Raw genomic sequence first — 26,486 nt, forward strand, 5'->3', positions numbered from 1 at the left:
TATGTTTAGGCTGATCTACAAAAAAAACGATTGTGAATGTTACATGCACTGTATTGTATTATCAACTGTGGCTAATTTTGTTTCTTCTTCAAGAAAAAGATATCTCAAGAAAAAGGAAGAAAAAAAAGAAAGACCCTTCCCAGAGAACCCTGAAGAAACCTTGTGGGAATATGTAAGGTTGGAGAGCCACCCCACCTATGTATACCCCAGGAGAGTTGACTGAGACCTTGTCACTGCAGCTGTGAAGACCAGGTGATGCTGTGGAAGACCAGGAGCTGTTCATGAGCTGTCCCAGGTCTGAAATCGAGAGCCACGGGGTTAGTGTCCCAAGGGAGCACCAACAAACCTTGGCAGCAGCAACAGATGAGGAAAACTAAGAAGGTGTAGTGTCGGACCAGCAATGGCCAAGGGACTCACCAAGAGTAGGAGAGTCAGAGCAGGTCCAAGCAAGCAGGGGAGCCCACTGATGTAGGAGAAGACCCTCAAGAGGACCCACAGGCCAAAGGAACAGGGGCCGCAAGAGGTCCTTGAGCAGAGAATGTGGTGAGGATGGTGATCTTGTCAGGAAGAGATGCTGGAGGTTGGAGCATCTTGTAACCCAAAGATCTCTGGAGTGCAGAGCCAATAAGCCTTGGCAACGGCAAGTCGGCGCAGTGCACAGGGTTTTGGTCCCAGTGGTTCTGACGAGGGATACTGGCCACCAAGAATGCAGGCCCACGGAGCAGGTGATGCGGTGAGGACAAAGATCTTGGAAACAGGAAATGCTGGTGGCTGGAGCTTCTTGGTGTCCGAAGAACTCTGGAAAAGAGAGTCAACAAGCCGTGGCAACGGCAAGTTGACTCAGTGCACAGGGATACTGCTACAGCAGTTTATATGAGGGATACTGACTTCAAACTTGCTGACAGGATAGTGCAGGCCTCGAGAGAGTTGCAGAACCACGATATGTGTTGCTGAGCCTTTAGGAGCCTGTGGAAACTCAGGAGCAGCAGAACAGTCAGCTACGTTGCAGTGCCTGCAGATGAAGGGGAGTGACTCCTTCACTCCACAAAGATTCCTTCTGATGTTTTTGATGCCCACAGGCCTGGAGAAGAACCTCGATGGAGCACAGGAACAGACAATGTAGAAGACTGGCAGGACGACGAGACCCTGAGCAACAGGAGTCTTCCAGGTGCAGTCTCGGTTCACAAGGCGAAGTCCAATGAAGTCCAAAGTGCCCAGATGGTTGAAGATAAAGTTGTTTCAGGTCTACATATTGTCCCACGATGAATCTGAAAAACCACTGATCAAGCGCTCCTAATGAAAAAGTGTCTCACAAACGCTACCCAACTCCATAATACTCACCATTAATCATGAATCACTTACTAAGGCCCATAAACCAAAGAGACAATTTTTGAGCGGCTGAATCACGTGACCTAATTAATCAGAACTATTCACAAACTATTTACATATTTATATACAACTGCAGTATATCTTTTCTTTACCATGGTTTTAATCATAAATCATTTAATTAAGTCACTAAGGCAAATGGATCAACTGATGGTAACTAGACCATGAATAAACAAGACCAGCTTGTCGTTTCAAAATCTAATTTTTCTTATCTTTATTATTCAAAGAAAGAGCATTTTCAGTAATTAATCTTTATTTTATTAACAAAAGGAAAGCAGCATTTATTAAGGAAAAGACTTATTAGACTGACATTCTAAAGGCAAATCAATTAGCATGAATTAAAGAAAATAACAATTTCCATTCCCTAAATTCTATTTCCCTGTCTAAAACTCGCTCCACCTAAAAAGAATAATCATTAAAGACTGCTGTCCTTACGTGCGCCAAAGAGTCCAACAGCATGTCACGCCCTTCAGGAATCGGAAAACGAGAAGCGCCCTCCTGCCCATGGGGCCAGGTTTTATACCTTTCTAACTAGCTAATCTTCTCAAAATTTTACACTTTTCTTTGCCATCCAGAGTTTTCATTGGCTGTCTTATGTCAGTTCATATTGTGTCATCACCGTTTTCCAAGCCTAGATCGGGCTTTTCTTTAGCCCTATTGTCCTTTACTTTCGTGTCACTCAGCTTCCTCGAAAATGTTACATTACACTCGAGTTACAGTTCATGACTTCCTTGACTTGGCTATCTTGCCGCTTCCTGTCCTTGAATCTTTCTCTCCAAGAGCACGTTTAGCACAATTTATTAAAACTGCATTTTCTGACAAAACTTGTCAACATGGTAAAAGTTTCCACTTCTGTGCAAGGCTCTTTCTGGACAGGATTCGAAAACGCCATCTTTTCACAGGCCTTAAGCCTTTTTCAGAAACTATTATTCAAACAAACACAAAACATTAATTAATTAGAGAATTGAGACCCATTCTGTTACCCACCCCCTTTGCTAATTATTACCCCATTAATTTATGTTACCTAGCTGTGCACACAAAGCTGCATTTTATATTTACCTTCTTCTTTTAGGCCGCAGGGATTCTCCACGAGCTTTTGCCACAGAAAAGACATAACATAAGCACACAAATAAGCACATGCCATTAGTTAAACAGCCGCATTTAATACTGACAAAGACAATAGACAAGGTTAGTTTATTATTTTCTACACACTTGCAATTGCAACATAGAGCACATAAGTTAGTCCCTCGTGTTTCTTGTGTATATGCATTTTAAAACTAAGTTGGTTAATACTTTTCATCACATACTTGTTAATACGGTTACAGTTTTATGGAAGTTTAACTTTGCGAGTTTGAACGAAATTTCATTCAGCACCTCACTCCATCACCACCCACAGGTAAGCCCTTAAGTAACCAAAGGAAAGGGTTGGGGCGATTCAGGGTGTTCCTCCCAGAGGAGGGGCTGGACAGTGGAGAGGATACTCCAATGTCCTTTGTCCAGTTTCATCCCAGAGAGGGAGTCAGCAGCTCCCTGAACTGGTTCCAATTGGAGTATTCAAGGAGGACATCAAATCAGTCTGGTGGGGCTTGCAAGCTCCCCCACCCCAGCACAATACACCAAGGGCCCGATGTAGGTAGGACTTATTTACCGATTCTTAATTACCGAATTTTACCGATTCGGTAATTAAGAATCGGTAAATAAGAAGGGGGGACATGTAGGAGCATCCAGATGTTTCTTTTACCGAATTGGTAAAAATCTGTATTTACCGATTCGCTAAATACCGACCGGTAATGCCCATTCATTCCTATGGGCTTTGAAGCCCATAGGAATGAATGGGCATTACCGAATCTGTATTTACCGAATCGGTAAATACCGAATTACACAAGGGTGCAGGGGGTGTCACTTTGACACCCTCTGGCACCCCCAAAAGAGGCTCGGGTGCCATGTGGCAGGCATACCTGCCCTAAGGGCAGGTCTGCCTGTCATATGGCATAGGTGTGCATGCACACATGTGCATGCACACCGGAATCGGTATTTTAACATCAAATTGAATTTGATGTTAAAATACCGATTCTGTAAGGCTTGTGGGACTCAGAAGAGTCCCACCTACATCTCATAATTACCGATTCGGTAGAAATACCGATCGGTAAATTTACCAATCGGTAATTTTACCGAATCAGTTACCCATGCCCCTACATCCCATTTCTGTTATACCGGTCGGTAACGGCCGAAAATACCGATTTTCGGCCGTTACCGACCGACCTACATCGGGCCCCAAGTCCTGTCTGGAAGGTGGTTACACCTCCCTATGACAGGAAACCTATTGTTCTGCTGTTCCCTGCTGGAGCTGCCCTATGATGAAGCATGAAACCCTTGGGGTGTGTGAGGGCCCTTGTTCCTTATTGGAGCTATACCTTTCCAACCACGTACTCTCTTTATAAGCACTTGGTTCTAACAATCATACCATCCAAGCCTGCCCCCCGTTTCCTTCCCCCCAATTCTAACTAGGAACAGCATACCCTTCCCTAAAAAGTTGTTACAAGGAGCACTGGGGGCTTCCATGAGGAGCCCCCAGTGCATGGAATCATACCTCCAACTCAGGCAATTATTTTATTTATTTATTTATTTATTTTAGAGGTTTTATATAGCGCTGACTGGACCCAGGGGTATCAGAGCGCTTTACATTTTTGAGACAAGAAGGTCAGTAAGACATGGGTCATACATAGCATAAATGAGTATAAAGAACATATAAGTCTTCGCCATACATATTTCAAAATGATAAATATGGGAAATAAGAACACCGAAAAGTGGGAGATGTAATAATCAAAAATTGTAAGGACGAGAGCTGTAGGGTCAGAAATGAGGGCAGACGGAGGACAAGGGAAGGGGGGGTGCAGGGTGGAGTGAAGGTGGTAAACAGGGAGGTGGAAGTGACGAGGAGGAAGGGCGAAGTAAGGCTGAAAAGAAGGGAGGCAGATGTATCTGAGGTCGGACAGAAGTGGCCAGTGGAAGATGGCAGATATGGATTATGGTCCCCAATATTTATTGAGGAGATGTAGTTTGAGTTCTTTTTTGAAGCAAGGGTAGGAAGGGTTGCAACGAAGGTCAGTTGGAAGGGCATTCCAAATGCATGGAGCGTTGCCGGAAAAGGACCGAGACTGGGTGGTTTTCTTTTTTTGAAGGGGGGGGATAAGAAGGAAGGTGTTTGTGCTTCTCAAGGAACGGGAGCAACCGGCTTTTGTGAGTTTGTTAGCGAGGTAGGTCGGTGTATTCTGATGGAGAATTTTGTGTGTAATGCAGGCTGTTTTGTACGTGGATCTACCTTCAATGGGGAGCCATTTAAGGATTTTAAGGGTAGGGGAGATGTGGTCGAATCGCTTGCAGTCAGAGGTAAGCCTAGCTGCAAGGTACAGCACAGATTTAAGCGGTGCGAGGTGGATCTTGGGAATTCCGGGGAGAATGGCATTGCCATAGTCGATGCGAGAAAGAACAAGGGATTGGACTGCTAGTTTGAAATCATCGATAGGGATGAAGGGCTTGATTTTCTTAAGGTGGCGGAGAGTGAAGAGGGCTCCTTTGGCAGAATTATTGATGTGTGTCTTGAGGGTTAGGAGGTCGTCAAGTGAGATACCTAGTGATTTGACTGAGGAGGACAAAGATAAGGAGCAGTTGAGGGCATTAAGGTCAGAGATCCAATTCTGAATAGGGAGCTGGTTGTTTTTAGGGGAAAAAAGAATTATTTCAGTTTTTTTAGGGTTGAGTTTGAGGTGGTTAGTGTGGAACCAGGCTTGAATCTTGATGAGAGTGTTGTTGAGGTGAAGGATGTCAGCATGGGTTTTAATCTTATAATAGAGTTGGTGTCATCGGCATAGAGATGGTAGTTGATCCCGGCTTGTTTAAGAATGAGTGTGAGGGGTTCCATGAAAAGGTTAAAGAGAGAGGGAGAGAGGATGGATCCTTGCGGAACTCCTAAGGAGATGGAGGTAGGGTTAGATAGGCAATTTTGGATTTTGATTTGTTGAGAACGGTGTTGTAGGTATGAGACGAACCATTTGTGTGTCATACCATTTAGGCCGAATCGATCTCTAAGAACATTGAGTAGAGTAGAGTGGTTAACAGTATCAAACGCAGCAGAGAGATCAAGTAGGATCAGAAGGCTAGATTCACCATTGTCGAGTGAGTGGTGGATGTCATCAACAATGTTTAGCATGGCGGTTTCAGTGCTGCATCCTTTCCTAAAGCCAGATTGGAAGGGGTCTAGTAAGTTAAAGTGTTCAATGTGTCTCTCGAGTTGGAGAAGAACACATTTTTCCAGGGCTTTAGAAAGAAGGGGAAGGTTGGAGATTGGACGAAGGTTATTGAGGTCGTTTGGGTCTGCCAAAGGATTTTTGATAATGGGGGTGATTTGGCCTAGTTGCAATGAGTTGGGGACACAACCGGTGGCAAGGGAGCTGTTGATAATAGAGGTCCAGGTAGGGGTGATGATATGTTTGAGGTTTTGGACAAGTTTGGATGGAAGAGGGTCTTTGGTGTGGGAGGAAGGCTTGAGTTTGGAAATGATGTTAAAGACGTCTCTTTCCGTGACTGGCTGGAAGTTAAGCCAAGTGGCATTATTTTTAGTAAGAGAGTTAGGATGATTGGAGTCCAGGAAATTTGGGGGCAAGGAGGGGTAAGGGAGATCAGAGTTATGATGGGCTGTAGAGGGTGTAGGGGGAGTTCTGATGGAGGGTGGGATATTAAGAGAGGTGTTCGGATTGGTGGTAGGGATCGCAGTAGAGAGGAAGGATTGCTCAATTAGTTTAATTTTGTCTGAAAAAAAGAGGGCTATTTCTTCACATCTAGTCTTCGAGGCAAGTGGGACAGGGGGAGCGGACGCAGTTTGATTGCGCACAATGTTGAATAGTTCTCTTGGCCTATTCTGAGCTCGATCTAGTTGTGATCTGAGGAAGGAAGTTTTTTGTCTAAAGATGTGTTTTTTGTAGGACGACCTAGCAAGTCTGAGGTTGGCCAGGTTAGAAGGAGAGGGGTGCTGTCTCCATAATCTTTCAGACAGTCTGAGTTTACGTCTTTCAATGTTTAGGTCTGTGTTAAACCATGAATTGGAGGGGATATATCTTTGTTTTTTGAGTTTCAGTGGTGCTAGAAGGTCAAGGGTAGCAGTGACAGCTCTGTTATATTGTTCGGTTAGTTCGTTGGTGTTGAGGGAAGGAGGGATAGCGAGAAGCTGGGCCTGAAGTTTGGATTCAAGTAAGTCGGGAGGGATATGACTGAGATTTCTGATCAGTTTCATGGGTTTAATAGTTTTGGACGGAGGGGTGGAGGCAGAGTTGTTTATGGAGAACAGGATAAGGTGATGGTCGGACCAGTCAATCGGAATGATGTTAGATAGGAGGGCTAGATCTTTGCTGGTAATGATAGCGTCAAGGGTGGCTCCTTTGGAATGGGTTGGTGACTGACAGATTTGTTTGAGGTCATTAATTTCGAGAAGGTCATACAGGAGGGAGATTGAGGGATCTTTAGTATCATTCCAATGGAGGTTAAAGTCTCCCAGGAAGATGTTTTTAGATTTGGAAATTGAGGATTGCGTAAGAAGGTTAGATAGCTCGTCGATGAATGGGTAGTGATTTCCAGGCGGATTATATATATTGTGAAGGCGGATGGGGGGGAATCCTGTATTTTGAGTTCGGCTACAAGGTATTCAAAGGAGGCATATTCTGCGTTATTGATAAGGGATAGCTGTAGTTCGTCTTTGAAGATGATAGCTACACCACCGCCTTTTCGGATGGGTCTATCTTTCCTATTGATGGAGTAGCCCGGGGGTGAGAGTAGGTCAAGAATGCTAGTAGAGTGTTCATTAAGCCAGGATTCTGTAAGGAACGCGATGTCGATGGATTCGCTAAGGATGGTTTCAGAGATTTCTATGGCATGTCGGGCAGCGGAGCGGCAGTTAACAAGCATGCAGGTGAGGGGTTTGGGAGTGGGTTTGGGAGATGGGAGGGTATGAATGGAGGTGAGATGAGGAGGGGGTCTAGGTGAGACAGGTGAAGGGGGAGTACGACTGGTTCCCAATATGACGGGGATGCTCGAGAAGGTGGGAGGCGTGTACATGGTTGGTGAGTAAGGAGGGTAGGAATTTTGAAGGTCGGAAATCTCCTGGTGAGAGAGGGTGCAAGTGGTGCGGAGTGGTCTTTGAGTCCGGCAAAGAAAGGGATTTGATGGCAATGATGTTGGGGTATGATTCCAACATGTTTGATACCAAACATGCACAGGTTCGGCACAGCCACTATATAGTTAGCCATTGCGCAATGATGGGTGGCCACTATATGCATCAAAATGGCTGACCACACTTACAAAGCCTGGAGAATTGACTCCGGGGTTTGTAGGGGTTTCCTGCTCATGCAGGGGCACCCACACACTTATAACCCAACCTTCAGGATTGAAAGGCCTGTCTTAGGAGTTACTTATAGGTTTTAAGTATTGTGCCCTAAGATATAAGAAAACTTAGATTTGTTGTAAGTAGTGCTAGCCCCAGCTTACACAGGCTTCAATGGCAGGCCTGCAGTCACAGTTTGATTGGTCTCTCATGGGTGGCACAATACATGTTGCAGCCCATGGGAGACCCCCGGGGTACCTATGCCCTGCGTACCTTAGTACCATATACTAGGGACTTACCAAGGTGCACCAGTAGCCAGATGTGGAGGTACAGAAGTACTTACCATAGTCCAATTTAGGGATTAAGCACAGTGACTGGGGTCCTGATTAGCAGGATCACAGTCAGACTAGTCAAAAAAACATACTGACACCAGCAAAAATTGGGGGTAACCACAAAATCAGATACTACTTGCCTACAGCGGGGGTCACTCACAGCCCTGGAAAGAGAGGAAAACATGGAGCCGACCCAGACACAAGCTCCATGGAGGGGGCCTCGAGTGCTGAGACTCCTCCGTCTAGCCAGTTGACAGACGTGGCAAAGTCGAAGCATGCTTCAACTTCTTTTTTTTTTTTGCTGCTTCTTACCTGACCTCGACAACTTTGAGTGAGAAGACAAAGACTTGGAACCCCTGGAGATCGGCTCAAACCTTCCTCTCGGCCTAGATCGGGAGCAGGAAGGAGTTCTCTGGGGAGATCTCTGAGATCCCGGGCTTTAAGCATCTTTAGGGACAGCTCCCTCAAAGCTTTCGGTGTCATGGCCTGGCAGTCGGAGCACAACTTTGGGTCAGAAACCAAAGACACAAGAGCTGGGGATCCGTGACTGACATGGTGTGGTGACAGGCGCTGCACAGTTTAAATCCTAAACTCTTCTAACTAGACATCTTACACACTGATAAGTCGACAAAAGTCGCTAAAAGTCTGTCAAAAATTGCTCTCTAGAAAGATCTGCGCTGGTTGGAACAAAAAGAAAAGAACTGATGTCAGCGTTTTAAGGTGGTGCCTTTATAGATGACGCGGAAGTCACCACGAACAAAAACCCAATACCTACATGTCATGCGGAGTCGGCGTGCAGGGGTACTGCTATCAAAAATCTTCCGGATATAACTGACGCCTGGAAGTTTTGAGGTAAGGGTTCTGTGGCTAGATGTCCCTATCAGATGTGTTTTATTGGGGCCAATCACATCAGAGTTTTTGTGGTGTACCTGCCTGCCTGTGGGATCGATCTCGGTTTTTCCTGTTTGCACTTTTGTCTTTGGACTAAGTGTAACGCCATCTTTGAACTATCAATCGATAGGCTTAGTCTTAGGTCACAGGACCTGTCTGACCATGTATGTCTGACTCTGGGTCGATGGGGAGATCCTCTCGGGTGGATTCGACAGCAATGACAATAGTTCATTATTACATATACATATAACATGGCGGTCATTGATATTGCAGTTACTGACATTCTCATTTTTATGCGTACATTTGTCATGGCGTACATCAACATTGTATTTACCGTAGTTGAAATTATTATGTGTACATATATCATGGCGCACATTGACATTGCATACACTGGAATTGATATTGTTATACATATATTATGGCATACATTGACATCACATACATCTATATGAACAAAATCGAATACCAACTTTAGACCCAGTAGTGGGGAAAATATCTGCCTTCATCAACAATTGGAAGGTAATTGCTACAGACAAATATATTTTCAATGTTATCCAGTACAGTCACACCCTGTGGTTCATTCAGCATCTTCCAACAACTCCATCTCCAAAATTAAAATTCAAGGCAGTTGGTATCACTGCCACCAAGTACGCCATTGCTGCCCCTAAGGCTCGATTTGGGCCTTAGACCTCTTAATGAGGAATTGGGCCTTAAACCCCTAACTTTCTGGAGGAGACTCTGGGTAACTCCAGAGCTGAAAAATTATAGGGAAGAGCTTATGGAGGTTCTAAAATTGCCTAATGTGTGGAATCGTTCATGGTTCAAATACATAAGACAGGAATTTGAAAGATTGAGCCTCCCTTTTATGTGGAGTAACCCGGAGCAAGCATGCATGAGTATATCACGCAAGCAGTTGGCTAATCTGCATTACGAAAAAAATGTTTTTGCCCGCCTATCCAATGCTCAATTAGGAACCTTTCATAAATACGAAAGACTATTATAAATTTGAAACTGTTTTGAATGATATTAGCCCCCTTGGTTATAGGAAGCTCTATCTCCAATGGAGATATGGCTCTTTACCAATCAGAGCTCTTACAAGTAAATGGTCCCCATCAACCCCTAAAAACTGCCCAGGCTGCTCAGAAGAAACAGAAAATGAATTGCTTGTTGTTTTTTCTGCCCTGGATACCAGACCCCAAGGAAAAAGTGGATAGTTCCAATCTGTAAGAATTTGGGGATTAGACAATGCTCCGATTCTTTTCGGATATTAAAAACTGATCTCTCTCCGTTAATCGTTTTTGCTGTAACAAAATTCTTAGCAGCGATGTGGATTAAGAGACGTAATTATCTGAATGTCTAGTATAGTGGGAGAAGGCATATTTATGTATCCAGTTTTAGAAAAGTTTAGAGTAACGCCTGGGCTTTTTGATGATTATTTTTTAATTGTTCTTATGGATTTTCTATACTGTACAGCGATGGTATTTCTCAACGCAGATGCACTGATTGATGTTTTTAACTCAATGAATTGAATTGAAGTCTGCTAAAATATATTGTGAATGTAATGTGACTCTTTTATGACATTATTGTCGAAATAAAGATGACAAAGAAAGAAATTCAAGAATCTACATTTGCTGAAGGCATAAATTCAACCTATTCTATAGTAGAGAGCCATCGAAATAATTGCAAAACAGCATCAAAATGTAGGGTTTTACTCAAGATACTTCCTGGTAAAAAAGACAACTGAAAAAGAATGGAGACCCATGCTGTATTTGCACCAGCTCAAGCTTTACTTGAGGAAAAACATTCAGAATGGTCACACTGCAGGAAGTGCTACACCTTTTAATGATAAACATACTTGGCATCATTGGATCACAAAGATGCATATTTAAACATTCAAATCCACACAGAAACATCACAAATTACTTTCATTTGAGGTAGCTAGTTGCCACAATCAATTTTAAATACTTCTGTTTCGTCTTCGATCAGCACGCAGAATTTTCACAAAATGTATGGCGAAGGTGGTGGCCCTCTTTTGAAGAGTGGTCCATCAAGTCTATCCTTACTAGGACCACTGGGTGATCAAGTGTGTATCTATATAGCATCTTCCAATGACTCAATAGATGCCAGTATAGACCTATTCAGGCCCGCAGGTCTCCAATAAAGGAAAGCAAATCATAGTTAACACTAAATAATCTATGATTTAGGAGCCATAATAGATACTAGAACCGCAAAAGTATTTCCCTCGATCGAGAGACAACTAGTCCTCTTGCGTTAGTGTAGAAAATACTGCAACAAAAGTAGACAAAATTACGCCTCTTCAAGAGACTGCTAGGGATCATCTCCTCCTGTATAGTACTAATATAATTCTGCAGACTGCATATGATATATATACAGGAAGAATTTGACAATCAGTAGGCAGACACCAGGGTTCTCGGAAAACAAAGTAGAAGCGACAACCAAGATGAAAGAAGCACTTCCCGTGTGGATAGCTCAAGGCAATTTGGGATTAGGTAACTTTCCTTTAACAAAAGTCACTTAGAGGTCACCACTGAAGCTCGTTGGAAATATGGGGAGCACATCTAAAAAAAAAAAAATCCCGAATTGAACTCTGAACACCCATGGAAAACACATTGAATATATACGTGCTCGAGCTCGGGGCATTCAGAAAGGTATTTCAATGATTTTCCCTAAACATTTCAAACTCAATTGTGCTAGTCTGAACCAACAACACCAACACCGAGTTCTAAATAGGAAACAAGAGGGAACATGTTCCCAGATTCTATCAATGGAAGGTTAAAAATGATGGCATTGAGCGATTCGCAGTGGAAATATGCTGACATCGGAACACGTTCCTGGTGTCAACAATGACAACGCAGATTATCTCAGCAGAACATTACAAATCAGTCACGAGTGGGAGTTGAAAGAAAGCATAATGAATCAAATTTGTCAACACTAGGCACACCAAATATAGATCTATTCACAATGCGAGTAACAATAAATGCTGTTTTTACGCAAGCAGGCACGCACAGCTACATTTTTGGGGGATTGCTCTTTTTATAGAGTAGCACAGGATGTATGCTTATGCTTTACCACTGATTCCCTTACTCCCAAAGCTAATAGCTAAAATGAAAGTAGAGCCCTGCACATTGATTTACACAGCCCTGTAGTGGCTGAGACAATATTGGTTCTCACATCTATAGAAATAGCGCAAGACCGGCCAATTCTTCTGAAATTGTCAACGGATCTTCTAACCAGATGTGAAGTGCTTCATCCTAACCCACAATCACTCTGGACAGTAAAACATCCCACAGGAGGGTAAGTAAGTCCTTGTGCATGCCAGGGCTGTGTCAATAAATAAAATATATGCTGCTAAATTAAAACAATGTGGTATGTGGTGTACTTCTAACTGAATCGATTCCTTTCAAATCCAAAGCGACAAGATGCTTCATTGACCTTTGCACCTAGCAATGTCAGACCTTAAACATGCCTCCATCAGAATTAATCTGGTAGCTATTTCACATTGCAAAATAACTCAAAATTAACCACCTTTAAAATTGCTCAGAATTGTTAAAGAATTCCCGAACAAATCATTCAAAATGTTCCAACCGTCGTCTGCACCTCCTACAACCTCGGAGTTAAATACAGTACTTTCACAGCTAATGTGAAGTCTATTTGAACCTCTTCATAAAGCCACCTTAAAATTCCTCACTTGGAAAAACTGTGTTCTTTTTTGGCGATGACTTCAGTGAGATGCGTTGATAAGATTCAGGCATTCACTATCATGTAGCCCATTATCCAATTTTTAAAAGACGTAGCGATTATTAAGAACTAACCCCAAATTTATAACAAATTTACCAACCAAGTATCATCTAAATGAACCTATCATATAGAAAAAAAAATTTCATTTCATGACTCCAGCAGAAAGGACCCTTCACTTACTGGACATAAAAAGGTGTCTAACATTTTGTACATTATTAACAACAGGGGGTAACTGATAAACCAATAGGCATCTGGGTAAAATATAATTAACTAAAGACAAGTGATGCCAACGGTATTTTACTTAAAGAAAAGTTATTAGCAGAGACAGATACTGCAAATTATCTGTCTCAAAACATTATGAATTGTACAGAATCAATCTATCATAATATTATAACGTTCATCTAGTGGCTATTAACACCAACTGAAAAAAAGATACACAAACAGTAGTTATGATTTGTAACTTTCTTTTAAAAGTCCTTTTTCATTTTTTTATCATATGTACAAATCAACTAGTCAAACAATATTTAATCTTGTGAAAAAACAATCAACACAATCAACATTTCTTTTTGTTAACCCTTAATCCTTGGGTTATGTTTGAAGCCCAATTAATTATATACAAGGAAAATACTGGCAATGTCTTTTCTGGCCTTAATTCCTTTTCAAACACCAAAATATCAAGGAGCATAGGAAGCAATAATCAATGTCTTTATGGCTTCTAATCAAATTGTACTCCTAGGGATTGTGTCCAAGAAATTTCAAAATCAAGAGGGTGTCGAAATTGGTGATAACTGTCGACGCGTTTCGGCCTGTCAAGCAGTTTTAGGCCTCATCAGGACAATGGGCATCAAAAAATCATAATAATTTACCTAAAACAAAAACCAAAATAACATAATAAATAGATACAGCCTTCTAAAGTATAATGTAAAAAACACGACAGTGGACTTCACGGACACGGGCATCCAAAGGGGCCCCTACCACTATAAAGAGAGAAGGTTCCTCAAGGTACTGGTATCTTGTTATATTTACACACCGAAAGGAAAAAACGTGTTCATAGTCACACCATCGCCAAGCGAATCTACTCTTTTATTAATACATTCAATACCACAATACCTTCATCCCCGTGCATACACCAATAGTGCCGTGCTAAGCATGCCAAATGCAACAGCTAAGCGGGGCATGAAGCTATACATACCACAGCATAGTTTCACAAATCTCCCAGCCCAGTTCCAGCTATGGTATCCAGGAGCTATAATCATTGGTAAGGGATCTAAATCGCTCCAGGTAAACAGCGAGTAAGAATTCCTCTGCTAAACACAGCCTGTGCTTGTCTGTATATCCTATGTCTCGCCACACCGGTAATCCAAAAACCTGAATGATCAAATAACAAACAGTGGCATCGTCAATTACCCTAAAAAACTAAAATAAATTAATACCAGCATAAATCTACAGCACCTCACAAATGCTATCCTACTCTGCCACGCGCAAAAAAAATCCACAGAGGGAATGAAGTCTAACTTGCATGTCCCCGAGGTTCACATGTACCTCCGTCGTCAACCAAGCACGCTAGTCGAATTAGGACAAAAGACATCAGAACATTATTACTTCACCTTGCTTCAAACTCGTATTATTCTTCACGGTATCATTGTGTTCGCCGGTGGATTAGGACGCAAACACGCAATCAAAAAAAGCCCAAGTCTTCTAATGCTCGGTGCTCCTAAATGCTTCCTAGAAATAGGCGCCGGACTTGGACCATTAAAGCCAATGGACCCGCCTTCTCGAATGCGGTAAAAATAAAAAACGGACTTCAACCCAAACAATCGGCCCAAGCTAACATGGCCGCCATAAAAATACGCTTGCCGGCCACTCGTTCAAACATTCTCGGTGCACTTTCATCTACTATTCTCAATAATGTCAACATGTTCAGAGTTAAAAGGGGAAGAAAAAGAAGGAAGGAGAAAATTCAAACAGAATCAATCCTCTCAAATGACCATAAAGAAGTAACTAAACAAAATCAAACCAAAAAGAGGGAAAAAAAGGAAAGCTTTAACCATTATCCCGTGAGATACCTAGCCCCTCTTCCATTCTAAAACCAATTGTACAATGCATGATACAAATAAACAATATATATATATATCAAATATACATAATATACAGGTACACAAAAACACACCAAAAACGGCACATTTCATAATTACATAGAATTACAAGTCTGTATTCACGCCAAAACAGATAACACATTTCAGCCAATTAGAGACCATATCTCATCTTTATTGTTAAGCCCCGTTTTAGAAGTCTGATATTTCTCAATTAGTCTGGCCTCCAGATGGTTAAGCTTGGTCTCAGTGTCTCCTTTATTTCTATTTGTTACCACGCATAATACTGTCCAGTATATGTCGTTGAATGAGTGATTGTATCTCTGATAATGACTGACCAAAGGAGCCCCTATGGTCATACACTTAATTCTTGATTTATGTTGTAGGACCCTTGTTTTCACAGTCTGAGTCGTTTGTCCAATATAAAATCGATTGCATGGACACATGATACAATATACAAGATTTTTCGAATTGCAATTGGAGAATGATCTTTGGGTGTGTAAATTTCCATTAATGTCAATCTCTTTTAAATCCTTCGTCATCTCACATGCCACACAATTGTGGCATTTGAAATGGCCAATTATCGGGGGTAGTCCCAATAAATCCCTCGTAGTTTTAGGTACCTGTTTCACCGAGTTGGTCTTTGCTCTTACTAATTGGCTGCGAACATTAGAACCCTTCTTAAATGCAAATAGTGGTTTAGGAATATCAATTTCACCCAGCAATTTCCAATTTTTTTGAATCACTTTTTTTTACATTATTTGCTCTTGGATCATAAGTTAATACACATGTCAATGGGGTTTCGCTTTTGTTTTTATCTTTAGGTACCAATAGAGTCTCTCTAGGTGTGTACCATGCTCTTTTAAGTGCCACTTTAATCAGTCTCTTAGGGTACCCTCGTGCAGTCAGTTTTTCTTTTAAATGATTGGCATGTAAAAAGTACTGCTCCTTGCTACTACAGTTCCTCCGATTACGGAGGAACTGTCCATAAGGTAAATTTTCCTTCAAAGACCTAGGGTGGCCACTATTAAAGTGTAGTAGTGTGTTCCGGTCTGTGTGTTTAGTATATAAACTGACAGCTAATTTCCCATCCTCATGTTCAATGTACACATCTAAAAAGTTGATTTTGAAGGGGTCGCTTGATACCGTGAAGTTAAACTCTTGGGTTCTATGGTTAAGCCAAGTGTGGAATTCAGTCAATTGTCCAGAATCCCCATTCCAGATCATGAAGATGTCATCTATATAGCGACACCAAAGGCCCACATGATGTTTAAATGGGTTGGTGTCGCCATATATCCATCTCCGTTCAAATTGACCCATCACCAAATTGGCAATTTCGGGCGAAAAACTGCACCCCATTGCCACTCCTGAGATCTGGAGGTACAACTTTTCTTTAAAATTAAAAAAGTTGTTTTTCAAACAAATCCGGGCCAGTTGGACAATGAATTTTGTAGGCACTTGGTGTGGGCGTGGCCTCGAGTCCAAAACAAATTCACACACACTTAGGGCATCCTCCTGCGGTACATTTGTATACAGTGATTCGATATCGAAGGTGGAGAGTAGTTGTTTACTGGGGTCAAATTCTAACCCCTCCACCTTCGATATCAAATCCATGGTATCTCTAATATATGCTGGTATTTCTCTTACCAGTGGAAATAGAAATATATCCACGTATTGGGCCAGTGGTTCCAATAGGGAGCCACACGCTGCCACAATGGGTCTCCCCGGTGGATTCGTCAATGATTTATGTATTTTTGGCAAAACATATATGTTTGGGATTTTGTTCTGCTCACTATTCAAAAATTCAAACTCACTCTTACATAACCAACCACAGTCCAGACCTTCTTGTGTGATATTCCTAATTTGTTCTTTGAGACGTGGGGTGGGGTTCGCGTCTAACGCCCTATAGAACATTTGGTTAGAAAGTTGATTAGTAATCTCCTGCTCATACTTAGCAGTACCCCACAAAACAATCCCCCCGCCTTTATCTGCAGGTTTCACAGTTATATTCGAATTTTGAGATAGATTTTTAAGTGCAAGCATTTCCTGTTTACTGCAATTAGATTTATAAAAGCATTTTTTACTTTGGAGTAAGTCCAAGTCTCTTAGCACCTGGTTTTCAAAAACTAATATTTCCGGAGGTAGCAGGACACTTTCAGGTAAGAACTTAGATTTATTTTTTAGTCCACTAACGTTGAGTACTGTCAAACTTTCCCGTTCTAGAAAGAAGGCTTTCAACCTAATTTTCTCAAGAAAGCCAAGACTTCCATATTCGTATCAATGGGATTTTGTAGTCTCGTCGGGACAAATGTTAAGCCCTTGGATAAAATAGATATCTCTTGTTCGGACAGAATGTGGTCAGATAGATTATAGATCGGGATCATATCTCTCTGTGTTCTGTCCTGTGTCTGAAGCGTTATTGTCTGTAGGTCCTCTTCCTGGTTCGACAGAGTTCTGGTTCCTGAATCTGGTATTGGTCTCCTGGTTGGAAGACCATCTGTGGGGGATATACATCCCCTTGGTAATTGTGCCCCCTCCATCTCGGTCCCCCTCCCCATGGTCTGAACCTTCCTCTGTTGAAAAAAGGAGGTCTGGATCTTGGATACTGTTGATAGGGATAATAGCCGCTATTTGACCCTTGGCTGGAATCCGATGAAGTTTCAGAAAAGGTTATAAATTTGTTTCTGGACCTACCACGATATTGCAAATTCAGCGCGTTCGGATTGTTAGTAGTGAAAAAATCGTCCTTCAAATAAGGATATATATCTTCGATCTTGAAACACTTTATGTCCCTTGCTACCTTAGAAATTTTCAGGTTGGTGTTGTGTATAGCAAAATCTGCAATAGTTTTTTCAGCTGCTTCTAGTAATTTCTTTGCATCTTTAATCGTGCTGTCCCCTAGAATCTCTTTCTCTAATTCTTCAATTGCTTTGAGTTCCTCCTCATTCAATCTCAATGCCGTCTCAACAGAGAGGGCCATCCAATCTATGGAACATTTAGTGCCCACACCACTAAATCTATTAAGATAAGTCTTGTCAGTTATAAAAATCACTAGAATATTTTTTACCTGTAAGCCAACAGGAATCGTATTATTCTTAAGATGTTCAGAAAGTACCTGAGCGTGCAATTGTGTACGTATGTTTTTCTTCTTGAGGTGTTTAAGTTTCTCAATTTTGTCTACATTAACAATTACGGCCTCTCCTTTATCTCCACTTAAGGGCGAAGGTGTTTTAGATACTAGAGCACTTATCTCATCTGCACTATAGGTGACCGTAATTGGTTCTGACATATCTTATTAAAAATGTATCAACTTCTCTCTCACCGTGGAAGGTGTATCTACGTGAAACAGTCGTAATATTAAATTGTCTATATACAATAATATACAAATTACAAACACTAATAACCCTAGATGAACCTAGTACACAAACCTTCTTTTGATCCAGCTCTCTGGACCTCAGATGAAATCCTATGTAAACCCTCACATTTAAAAAAGTGCAATTAAATCATTATTAACAACAGGGGGTACCCGATAAACCAATAGGCATCTGGGTAAAATATAATTAACTAAAGACAAGTGATGCCAACGGTATTTTACTTAAAGAAAAGTTATTAGCAGAGACAGATACTGCAAATTATCTGTCTCAAAACATTATGAATTGTACAGAATCAATCTATCATAATATTATAACGTTCATCTAGTGGCTATTAACACCAACTGAAAAAAAGATACACAAACAGTAGTTATGATTTGTAACTTTCTTTTAAAAGTCCTTTTTCATTTTTTTATCATATGTACAAATCAACTAGTCAAACAATATTTAATCTTGTGAAAAAACAATCAACACAATCAACATTTCTTTTTGTTAACCCTTAATCCTTGGGTTATGTATGAAGCCCAATTAATTATATACAAGGAAAATACTGGCAATGTCTTTTCTGGCCTTAATTCCTTTTCGAACACCAAAATATTAAGGAGCATAGGAAGCAATAATCAATGTCTTTATGGCTTCTAATCAAATTGTACTCCTAGGGATTGTGTCCAATAAATTTCAAAATCAAATTTTGATTGTGTTGATTGTTTTTTCACAAGATTAAATATTGTTTGACTAGTTGATTTGTACATATGATAAAAAAATGTAAAATGACTTTTAAAAGAAAGTTACAAATCATAACTACTGTTTGTGTATCTGTTTTTCAGTTGGTGTTAATAGCCACTAGATGAACGTTATAATATTATGATAGATTGATTCTGTACAATTCATAATGTTTTGAGCCAGATAATTTGCAGTATCTGTCTCTGCTAATAACTTTTCTTTAAGTAAAATACCGTTGGCATCACTTGTCTTTAGTTAAATAACATTTTGTACAGACAAACTTAAAAAGTCTAATCAACTCCTAGTATCTTTTTTAGCACTATGTAAAGGTTTTCCCGTAACATGAATTCCTTACCTGTAGCTGTGGTTCTCCAGCATTGGAATATTTCATAGATTCACATGCGACCCATCCACCTCTCCGAAAGGAGGCTCACCGTAGTCATTTCATCTAAGGTTTTGTATTTCCACTTCTTGTGCTAAGACATCTAAGATGTAAACTCCTCTAGAAGAGGTGAGTCACAAGGCACTCTGCATTACAGGCTGAACTTTGGGTCTTTTCTAATGAGGTGGATGTGCTAGTAAAAGGAGAACTTCCTATGGCTAGTACAGCTGTCATTGACTTATACTGCTATATCACAGTTACAGAGGGACTCCAACTTTAATGGTGTGGAATAATAATTCAAGCATGAGAATCTATTAAAGATTCCAACACCTGAAAACCACAGCTACATGTCAGTAACTTTATTTTTTCATCTTCATGATATATTTCAGAGTAGTGTTCTCTCTCAGAAACATAAAGGAATTCTAAGCAAATGTACATTTTTTTTTACATTTCCTGATTGTCTTGAGGAAACACTGGGTATCCTTTCCACAAAAGCCATCTACAGCAAAAATAGCACCATGGATGCCCATTAGGTATCTACGTAAGGATACCTGGCAGGTGTAAATGGTTTTACCACTGTGTAATTGTATGCTACAACCATGGACGTCAATTCACCTAAATCCATGGGGTAGCAGAAGTGACATCACTCGCACTTTGACCTCCAAGTTCACTCTCACACACATACCTACACATACACACAAATTCACGCATATATACTCTCACACATACACACTCTCACCCACAAGCACGCACACAACATACATTTTAAAACATTTTTTACTACTACTTTCCAGGTGTACTACTTGGAATGTGTGTGATTTCCCAAAAATAAATATTTACACCTATGCATAAAAAGACGTCCGATTTGTGGATGACTCGGGCCCATAGTTTATCTGGTTGATCAAGGAAGGTTAACGTGCTTGACCAACATAATGGCAAGAATAAGAAATATATTTACCTCAGAGGAGTGCATACAACCCAAGAAGGGGAATTGAGTGATTTACAATGAAAGCTACAGAATTTTGTTTGCAAATCTGCCTGGCATACTGTGTTCTCCACCTATAGCTGATTGTTCAGTGTAATGCAGTATTTTCTATTTAACCCCTTCGACGCTCATGACGAGCTCAGCTCGTCATGTAGGGCCCATTGATTTCAATGGAAAGTCAATGGACCTACATGCATACCCCTTAGCAGCCAAGTGGTTAAAAATAAATAATGAAACAACAATACTTCATAATACAATGCGAGTGAAAGGGTTTCTTCTTACCCACCTGACTTAGCTGTCTTTGTTTTTGAGCCTTCGATGCTCTCATTTTTTAACTGAAACTCCGATTTGGTAGGGATATTCATATTGGTATTGTGTCCAATGAAATAGGCTGTAAACGTCTGCTGAATGTCAAGTCCAACTTATAGAAGACAAAAATCCACAATATATCGTTTACCGTATTTATAAAATAATTCTTTATGTTTGCAGTTATACGATTTAATGCATGACTTTTTTCAAGAAAACGTTGCATTTGTGTTCCAAAATTAGCTTTGAATAAGAATTGAATGCCAATAAACACCAACAACGATTTGATTAAATAGAACTAGTTACGACCTACATGATACAACGTATTATACCACAATATGAGTCAGTGACAAATAAGCAGAAAACAAACAATTATGGGCCAGGAAATGGGCAAATATTATTTCCATACCAGAGGTACGGATACAGGGTGTGCACATTACATGAGGGATTGGGGGTGATCTACAAGCTCTTACACATGAAGTTGAGATCACACAAGCATATTTTATACACATTACTTTTCACGTTTGTAGGCTCAGGGAGATCAGGGCCTAGATGTATCAAGCCTTTTGCGAGTCGCAAACGGTCTTTTTGCATGTTTTGGCATGCATCAAAATTTCGCAAATTAAGGAATCGCTAAAATTTGCGATTCCTTATTTTGCCATAGCATTTAAGGAATCGCAATTTTTGCGATTCCTTAAATGCTATGTATGTAGCATTTTTAAATTGCGAATTTTGGTTAAGAAATCGCAAATTAACACCAACTTGTAGTTGATGTTAATTTGCGAATTCTTTTAAAAATGCACAAATAGGCATTTTTGAAGGTGGCATGTGACGCACACACATGCCCATAGGGCATGTATGTGCGCCATATGCACACACATGTACATTTCAGGGGTGCAGCAGGGTGTCTTTGAGACACCCCTGCACCCTTGAAATAATTCTCAAATTGCGATTAGCAAATTGCGAATTCACAATTTGAGAATTATTTTGCAATCATTCCTGTGGGCCTCCTGGCCCATAGGAATGCATTGGAAATTATTCCTTAATTGCGAATTCGCAAAATGCGAATTCGCAAATAAGGAAGACTAAGAAATCGCAAAAAAAAGCAATTTTCTACATACATTCCATTTTGCGATTTCTAAATAGCGATTCGCTAAAAATCGCTATTTAGAAATCGCAAATTGGAATCTTGATACATCTACCCCTAAGTGATTTGCCCTGAATCACAAAATGTTGATCTCCCATCTAAATCCTACCTTCCCGTTCATGTAAAGTGCTCGTATATCCACTAGGTCCTTATTCAAGCTATATATAACTTTATAAATAAAATAGAATAAAAAAACACAATGTTGAGTCAAGCGCCAAGGCTGGTGCTCTACCCCGAGTCCCAGGTTCCTTTAGCCACTAGGATACATCTACTCCACAATTTTACCAGGGGAATCTATCATTTTGGCCTAATTGGCCTAATTACGCCCAGTAATTCTTCATTTCGGCCTCGACTTTCATCCTGGTCGGAGTACACATCTCATAAACCTAATGAGGCCAGTTTCTGCTCTTACCAGGCCCATCAGAATTAAGTGGCTGCTCATATTTGGTACTCTCTCAGTGGGTTTGTAAATATTATTTGAGGATGCAAGATGACATTCTAAAGTTGAATAGCAGTTTTAATCTAGGACAGCCACTAAATTGTTCCTACAAGAGGTTATAACGAAAGCTTCTCGTGATCTAACCACCGCTATATTTACTGTCAGTGTTCAGTGCAAATTAAAACGTGAATGTTTCAATGCAGGGATGGCCATGATTTGCTGTTTTATATATCTGGTATTACCATTTGAGGAATTGTCACAATTCTAGGCTTTCATGATCATTAAGGCACTTTTGTTGGTTATTGTTCTCGGTATGCTATTGTTCTCTGTAATACACTGAGTTAATTTATGGTGATCTGCTCTTCTGTTATTTCTTATCTGCATTTTTCAACTTTCAACTTGGTCTTTGCAGTTTCCTGTGACTCCCTTTTTGTGTTCTTTGATGTTATTGGCTGCTCCTACCCTTTTCTATTTTTTAGTCTATTCAACTTTATTGTTACCCTAGGATTCTTTGGTCGCTATTCAGCACCATAATTGCTTCACTGTGTATTGCTCAGACTTGCAATTGTTTATTCGTTTCATATAATGATTTAGCAGACTACATGAAGGTGGAAACTCCTAGTACCTACTGTAACTGTGCTTGGTATGGCAAAAAAAAACAGTTGATGCCTTGAATCTTAGAAAAGCACAAGCATCAACTGTAAAAGACAAGCATTGGCATATCCAATAGGTCTCCCCTTAGGGACCTTATAAGTGTTTAGCCATGCAACAGTTGTTGTTGCACCAAGGATATTGTGCTGCATAACTAAATACTTATAAAGTCCCAAAAGCGAGACCTATTGGCTATGCCAATGCGTGTTAGCTTCGAGCTCAGACAGCTTTAACCACCTGCTGGCAAGCCTTACTGCTTTCAAAACCGAGGGCTTTGGGTCAGCCTGTTGCTCATAATTGGATTGCTTTGTCGTTCTTCCTTCCCTGGTCCCAGTGTAACATTTTTCCTCACTTTCCATGTTTATGCTCTGCTAGAAGCATTTCCCTCTGTGTTCTGACTGGTTGGCTTGCATCCTTCCACCGCTGAATTTGTTTGAACTCAGCAAAATGTTCTTCTTCTACAAAATCACAATAAGTCATGATTCACTTTGCCACCAACCTATGATATAGCACTGCCAACAGGCAAGCAAATGTCTAGGAACCAGACGGCCAAACCAAACCTCTTTAACCCCTTCCAAGCTGATGACGAACCCCAGCCGTCACGCTCCACGGTGCTCGTGTGCTGATGACGGCTGGGGTTCGTCACAGCCCCGCCCTGTTCTTTTGTTTACCGCACAGCGGCCGAATCGGCCCAGCATGGAAGGAGTTAAAGTAACAAAATAAACCAAAACTTGAAAACCCATCCAAATTCAAGAGGGAAGAATCACAAACCTACATAGAAGCACTGTGTGAGATCGCTCAATCACAGACAAACAAATGAAGTAGAGTCTGCAAACTAGTTACCATCAGCAGTGCTACTGCATGAGAGTAAGCAAAGCATGGCAGACTAGATAAAGGCTCTGAAAACCCAATGATCTGCGAGTCTGACCGCCTAACAGAAACAAAACAAAATAAAAAGTGAATTTAAAACACCAGGATAGCAAGGAAGAGAAAGTGCAACTAAACCAACTAGAACACGACATCAAAGAATTGGAGAGGAAACACATTAAGGACACCTCAAACACAGCCACACTCGTAGAGCTCACGGGGAAAAATACGAATTCAACAGAATTCTGAGTGAATGAGCAGGTCTGTGGATCAGAAAATATAAACAGATCAACCTATGGGAAGCTAACAAAGCGGGCAAATCACTTGCATCATACCTCAAATACAAGCAAAGAAAGCAAGGTATTTCAACGATCACAGACACAAAAGGCAAGTCACACACCAGAAATAAAGACATCATACACACATTCATGGAATTCTATAAAGAACTATACAAGAAAGACGACAATCTAGAACAAGAGGGATGCTTAGCCTATCTAGAAAGACTCAACCTACCCAAGGTGACAGAAGAGGAAGCAAGGGCACTAGGTCAGGACATAAAAACCAGCAAGATCACCTCAGTCATCAGGGCTCTAAAAGACGGTAAAGGCCCAGTTCAAGAATGGCTACACCGTAACCTTTTACAAAACCTTCCAAGATCAACTAAGCCCAGTGCTAGGAAAAGTCTTTAATCACTGCGGAGAAGAGGGGGTAGTCACAGAATCCATGTCACAAGCCAACATAATAGTCATTCCGAAGGAAAATAAAGACCCACAATGGCCCCAAAATTACCGCCCTATATCTCTCATAAACCTAGACTGCAAGCTATACGCCAAAGTCCTGGACACAAGACTAAATAAAGTGTCCCCCACAGCTAATCGGTAATTCACAGGTAGGCTATCTAAAAACTCGCATATCCCACGATAACACGAGACTCCTCTGCCAAGTCATAGAATACGCCTCCAAAACAGTCAACCCCACGGTAGCCATCATGTTAGATGCAGAAAAAGCCTTCGACAGGGTATCCTGGCATTTCTAAGAGAAAACCATGCAAGTTCTAAACCTGGGGGAGAACTTCACGCGGAAAGTCATGGCTCTATACAAATCCCCCAAGGCCCAGATAGCAATCAACAGAGTGACCTCACCCCCCTTTATCCTCGAAAGGGGAACGAGACAAGGTTGTCCTCTATCTCCTCTGCTGTTCCTTCTCGCCCTCGAACCCCTGATCAGGGACATCACAGAAAACATCCATATAGCGGGGGTAAACATAAATAACACTACAGCCAAAGTAGCTGCCTACGCAGACGACCTGCTCACAATAACAGAGAAACCCGCTCAATCTATACCTTCACTCATGCACACTATCGATATATACGCAAAACACTCAGGCTACAAAGTCAACAGAGACAAATCAGAATGCATGCCCCTCAACATACATACAAACAGAGAAGTAATAGGCTCCTCCGGACTAGCGAGGGAACCTTGCTCTGTCAAATACCTAGGCATCCACTTCGGTAGAGCGCTAAGATCGACCCTGGAACGGAACGAGAAAACCACTCTAGAAAAGATAAAGGATCTGCTAGATACCTGGTCGCCCAAATTCATCAACTGGTAGGGGAGAGTAGACACTGTCAAGATGATGATCACTCCCATAGTTAAGCACCTTGCTGGAATGCTCCCCCTGGCTTTCACAGACGATTTCCACAATAAAATTGACCGGATGCTAAACAAGTTCATATGGCGTGACAAAAAAACCAGAATTAGCCTCCAGAAACTCAGACTATGCAAAAAGCTAGGGGGCCTCAATGTGGGAGACCTGAAAACATTCCAGACAGCCTTTATAGCCAGACAAGGAATGCACTTGGTACTGCCCAAGCAACCCTACACACCAACCTGGCTGTCTATAGAGAGGGCCATTCTAAACAATGCAGACCCCCTAACTCTCCTCACAGCCAACAAGCAGGCATACAAGAATAACCCGATCTTCAAGGTCACTAAACAATCACTGCTCAAAGTAGACAGAAAACTCGAAGTCAGCATCAGGAACTCATCATGGGAATCACTCTGGGACAACCCCTAGATCAAATACAGGGGAAAGACCCTAGATATGCACACGTGAAAAAAAGTAGGGGTCTCATACCCAACCCAGCTAGAAGAGGCAGGATCACCCCTAACCTTCAATAGTCTAAAAAACAGACATGACCTCCCCGAAGTAGAACTTTACAATTTCTTAGCCATCAAGACAGCCATAACAAAATCTAAAATAACCGGACACAAACCCTCAATCTTCAGATACATGGAGAACATAAACAACTCAGGCCACCAGGTCTCGCACTTATACAAGCTCCTCCGCCCAAAAACATCCAAGCTGAACACAAAAAACAACACCTATTGGATAACACAACTTGGCTCCAATCTCACAGAACAAAAACTTCACACGTTCTGGGAGGCCCCATCAAAAAACATGATTTCCCTGGTGCTAGCACAAACCAAATTCTGGCTTTTACACCAAGCATTCTGGACACCAGCTCGCCTAGCAAAACTAGGCCTGAAGGACAACGACAACTGCTGGAACTGTGGAGCCGTAGGGGGAGACCTCGCACACCTCATCTTCCATTGTAACAAGGTTCGCAAATTTTGGGAGAAGGTGCGAGGTTTCATCAGCAAAGCCCTAGGATGCACTCTACAACACTCATTTGCCACAACTACCACCGCTCATATCACAACAGACCTAGCCATACGACAAGACAGGCACCTACTAGACTTCCTCCTGACGACGGCAGT

At 41.3% G+C, this 26,486-nt stretch overlaps 1 protein-coding gene across 9 annotated transcripts in view; it reads right to left on the reverse strand.

The window, feature by feature from the left end:
• Positions 1-26,486, reverse strand: part of HFM1 (helicase for meiosis 1) — a 4,349,684-nt gene that overhangs the window by 846,581 nt on the left and 3,476,617 nt on the right. For all 9 annotated transcript variants that reach the window (XM_078646278.1, XM_078646275.1, XM_078646244.1 and 6 more), the window contains one exon: positions 20,582-20,716. In XM_078646278.1, the coding sequence (XP_078502404.1) occupies positions 20,582-20,716 (135 nt within the window). The remainder of the gene's footprint in view (positions 1-20,581; positions 20,717-26,486) is intronic.

Source organism: Lissotriton helveticus, chromosome 1_1 (genome assembly GCF_964261635.1).
Source record: "Lissotriton helveticus chromosome 1_1, aLisHel1.1, whole genome shotgun sequence".
Classification (NCBI taxonomy): domain Eukaryota; kingdom Metazoa; phylum Chordata; class Amphibia; order Caudata; family Salamandridae; genus Lissotriton; species Lissotriton helveticus.